Consider the following 4,536-nt stretch of genomic DNA (forward strand, 5'->3'; position numbering starts at 1 on the left):
CTTCGTTAAAAGTGAACAATACCGAAAGTGTTTCGTTAAAACTATCTTCTATCAATAGAAACGTGTGTTACGATTCAAATTAATCTGGAGTCAATTTGCTATTCTTTCCCTGCTATGTAACCAGTGACAAATGGTGAAAAAATGAGTTGTTTGGGTTCGAATCCCTCCAATGTAACCAACATACATGATCATGTCGATCTTCGAGATTGGTAAACGATCGCCCAGGAAACAGTTGGGTTACAACCGTATCATAACGGGCTATGGTACTGTAATCATATGGTGTAACTACAAGCCATGCCCAAACTTTTTCAACCCAATCTGGTTGTTGCATGTTCTTCTTGTTGTCCATTTTTCGATAGCAACGAAGGATGAAGCGCAGAAACTCACTTTATCAACGTGGCATTGCATTATTCAATCAAAATGCCAAAGTGACGGTGTACTCGCTTCATGTAAATTGCTATCGTTTGGCTGGGCCGACGAGTTGGAATTATTGAGAAACAAGAGCTACTCTACAGCTGGTAAAAACGAGCAATCTACTAACATGACAATCAAAACACAAATGTATTTACAGGAAACAAAACATCTGAAGTTCCAAATACAGTGGCCAAGAAACCAAACCAGACAGTCAAGTAAATATGCCACTTCGTTTGGTTCATTAGGCAGAGTGATATCGAAAAAATGAGGAAGGTAAACGACTTCAATACAAAATAGCAAGACAAAACTGAAGTACCATAAAATAGCATAACATATCACTAAACTCGAGGTTAAAAAAAGGGAAACAAAACCATTCCCATGATCTGATAGTTTCCTCTAGCCGGTTTAAAAAATGGCGCAGCTACAAAATGCTCGTAAGAACTTTATGCCAACGAAGCAATAAAAGTTAGCTTAACTTCAAATCTGAGTTGATAGCCTTATAATCTCTCGCATTGCAACCATTAGAGACGTAGCCAGGTCTCCCCGTTGTTAGCAATTGTGAAAATCGATTTCAATCTGCAGTCACCAATCAATGATGAATAAATCAGTAACATAAGGGTAAGAGATATCCGACGTTATTATGACCAAAAGTCAGACCGCATCATACAACAGGCAATACATGTGAAATATCAATTAGTGACCTCAAGAAGTAAACACATTCATCACAGAACCCACGATTTCAATTCAAGATCAGTAACGAGAAGAGTTCAGAGTGACTCGGGAAATACACGAGTATCCTAACAGAAAGATATATTCTAACATTGTCCAACTTGAGTCTCTACTACAATAAAAACTCCTCTAACATAACACAAGAATGAGTCGAGACTGAATAAACAAAGTGCGGTTCTCATACATTGATCCCCTCTCTCTCAGTTTAATCCAATTATCCATGATAGAAAAACAATGGAATCTAAATCTGAAGAAGAAAGGACTAGAGTTACTCGCCAAGAATTTTTCCTGCAAACTTGCACCGTCTTGTTTGGGTTTAAGTTTAATGACTAAAGCAAACCATTACGTTAATCATCAGGAACCTTCAACTTATTAAAATGTAAACATGATTCGATGAGATTATTAAAATGCTTAAGCCCATAATTATTCAAAATAAGGAAAACTAAAATGATAAGGAACACAAATGCGACACTACAGTACACAATGCAGATAGAAAATTACCCTTCAAGCGGCAACAGCATCAGCCGGCTTATCCTCAACATCATTAGCAGCAACATTCGGCTCAGCACCTTGGCCTTCCTCCGTGGGTGGCTGAACTTGCTCATCCTCGGGCAGTGGTTCCTCCACATAATCATTCTCAAAAGCATCTGGAGGCACCTCATAGATTCTAACTTGGGGCTTCGACGGGTCCTTAACAAGCACATACTTGCCCTCATTTAACTTCATACACAAGTCCACAATCGACTTCACAATCCCCCACATACTGTTTTGGTTGAGATTAATCTGCGAGGCAAACTCCTTGGGCTTGTATCCTACCACAGCCAAAATCACATGGTTAAAGTGATCACGAGGATGAACCCTCGAAACGTAACCCAACTTCATCAAATCGGCACTGGCCAAGAGGGCTTGGGCAGTCCATTTAGCCAACTTGTTGGCATTGTTCTTAAGCTCAGTTGCCAATACAGCACCCCTCTGAGTCTCCAATTTCTGCCTCCAATCGACACCCGAATACTTGGGATCAAACTCATTAAGCGCATTCAGGGTCAAAAACGACCTCTGATTATTCACCTCCATAACACTTTGCACCTCACACCTCGCAACCAGATACATTCCCTCCTCAAGCTTCCACCTTCGGTAGCGATAAGCAACGGCAGCAACCTCCTCTCCTTCGTTTGCAAACGGGTTAGGCTCATCGAATGTGACCTTATTCCCATCCCTAACCAAAACCTGCTGTGAAAAGTTCTGATTGATATAAGCAGCCTCGACACTCAACGAATAAGCTGAATTGATATCATCCTTAGCTTCAGGCAATGGCTCCTGAGATGTCTCGTGAACCGAAAGCAAATCCAATTGCGACCCATCACGTTTATCAAAGAATAATTTGTTCCCAACTTTCTGAACAACAATATCCCAAGAGTAAACTGACCTGGGTGCGCACATAAGAGTCGAGAGAATGGTGTCTGTGGCAAAGACTGTGGCTTTATCCTCGTTTGCGAGGCGGCGGATGACGGGATCGTCAGTGGTGGTGACCTTGAAGAAGTTCCTGTTCTTGAACCGCTCGAGCCGCCTCTCGTTCTTGGGGGTGATTCGATCGACGGAGCGATCGTAGAACTCGAGTCCGCCGCAGAAGAGGAGATCCTCCGGCTCCGGAACAGAAAACGAGAGCTTCGAGAATGTGGAGAAGGGGATCTGTTCGAGCATGTTCCACTCAGGTTGGATATCGACGGAAGATTTGAAAACCGCAGCTTCTCGGCGCGGGGCATTGACGTTGGACCGGTTCATGTTGTACTGGCGGTCACGGCGGGCTCGCTCCTTCTCGGCCTCGCGCTTCTTGGCCTCGACCTCCTCGTCGCGGCGGTGGGGGAGCTGTCGCTGCTGCTGGAACCGCCACTTGGGGCCGAATCTGGGGCGCGGCGGGGGCTTTCCATCGACGAGACGGAACGACGCGTCGTCATCGGCGGAGCCGGGGAACGACTCACCGTTGGAGAAGTCGAAGACGGCGTCGGATGGGTTCTTGGAGCGGGCTGGATTGTTGAAGGTGCGGGTCCAGTCGGCGATCCTGCCGAGCTTCTCGGAGCGGGAGAAGGGGGCGAAGGGGACGTTTTGGGGCAAATTGGAGGTGGTGGCGCTCTCAGGTGGGCCCCACCCGTCGGGGTTGAAAGGGACGCCGCCGACTTCGAAACCTTCGACCATAATTGCTGGATTTGTGAGATTCAGAGGAAGACAGTGGAAGTCGGAAGCTTTACTCCAGATTGGGTTTGGGCTTAAAACCCTAGTGTACGCACGGTTTTTATGCCATGTGAATTTACTGTTCTGCCACCGGCCGTTATGAATTGTTGGTGTTTCTGGGTCTTGAATCTCGACTAAGGTAGGGGGTTTTTCCTAGTCCAATTATATTTTATTGGGCCTCGCAAAGTTACCGAATATTAAGGGCAGTGTGGAAGTGGCTAGGGTTTTCTCCTAAACCTAAAAGTACCATTGTTTTTTTTTTTTTTTTGAACAAATGATATCTACTAAGAGAAAGGGGTAGATTAAACCTCACAACGGACTAATAATAATATGGTTCAAATTCACCCTTTAAGAGAATTAAACCTAAGACCTGTCACTTACAAGCGAAAATGAATATCATTAAACCGAAGTACTAAAGCCATGTTCAACCGAAGAAGGGCCAGAGGACTCATTTTAGCCCTCTGGCTCTCCAAGAAATTAATATTTTAATGGACAGTGCATGACCATATCACTTAGGCCATCTCTAACCGAAGGCTGGCCAGATGGCTCGTTTTAGCCCTCTGGCCATTCAAGAAATTAATATTTTAATGAACAGTGCATGATCATATTTCTTACCATCTCCAACCGAGGACCATAGGGCTCCTTTTAGCCCTGTCACAAAAAACCATCTCCAACCAGGAGTCAAAGGGTCATAGAGCCAAACATAATTTAGTATTTAAAAACTACAACTTAAATTCAAATCCAACAGCTAAGTGACGTAAGCATAACGTTAGCTAGCCGTTGGATTTGAAATTTTTTGGGCTATAAATAGGGTGGATATTGGACTATAATTCACACACATTTGAATTCAATCTCTTTCAATTCAAGTTTGCAATGAATTCCAACTTTGGATCCTCTTCGGAATCCAACTGAGGGTCCTCATCCAATTCCAAATTGGAAGAAAAATCGGCGCAGATGAGACAAGAAGATGAGGAGTCTGATGAAGAAGATGAAGCATGGCGTAACACACAATATGTGGCAACCATGATGTGTTAGCCAATTGAGGAACAACCTCAATGGGATGGCTCTATTGTTGGTCACTCTTACAAACCACGAAACAGAGCAATGACGCATGCCAATCTGATGAACAACTAGTTCAACCCTAACTCGGTGTACACAGAAGAT

General features: G+C 43.9%; 1 protein-coding gene across 1 annotated transcript; it reads right to left on the reverse strand.

The window, feature by feature from the left end:
- Positions 1 to 545: 545 nt before the first annotated feature.
- Positions 546 to 3,419, reverse strand: LOC137728709 (eukaryotic translation initiation factor 3 subunit D-like). The gene is made up of 2 exons (XM_068467451.1): positions 1,645 to 3,419; positions 546 to 990 (listed from the first exon to the last, which is right to left on the reverse strand). The coding sequence occupies exon 1, from the start codon at positions 3,334 to 3,336 to the stop codon at positions 1,648 to 1,650; it is 1,689 nt and encodes a 562-aa protein (XP_068323552.1). The 5' UTR covers positions 3,337 to 3,419; the 3' UTR covers positions 546 to 990; positions 1,645 to 1,647.
- Between the last annotated feature and the right edge of the window lie 1,117 nt (positions 3,420 to 4,536).

Source organism: Pyrus communis, chromosome 3 (genome assembly GCF_963583255.1).
Source record: "Pyrus communis chromosome 3, drPyrComm1.1, whole genome shotgun sequence".
Classification (NCBI taxonomy): Eukaryota; Viridiplantae; Streptophyta; class Magnoliopsida; order Rosales; family Rosaceae; genus Pyrus; species Pyrus communis.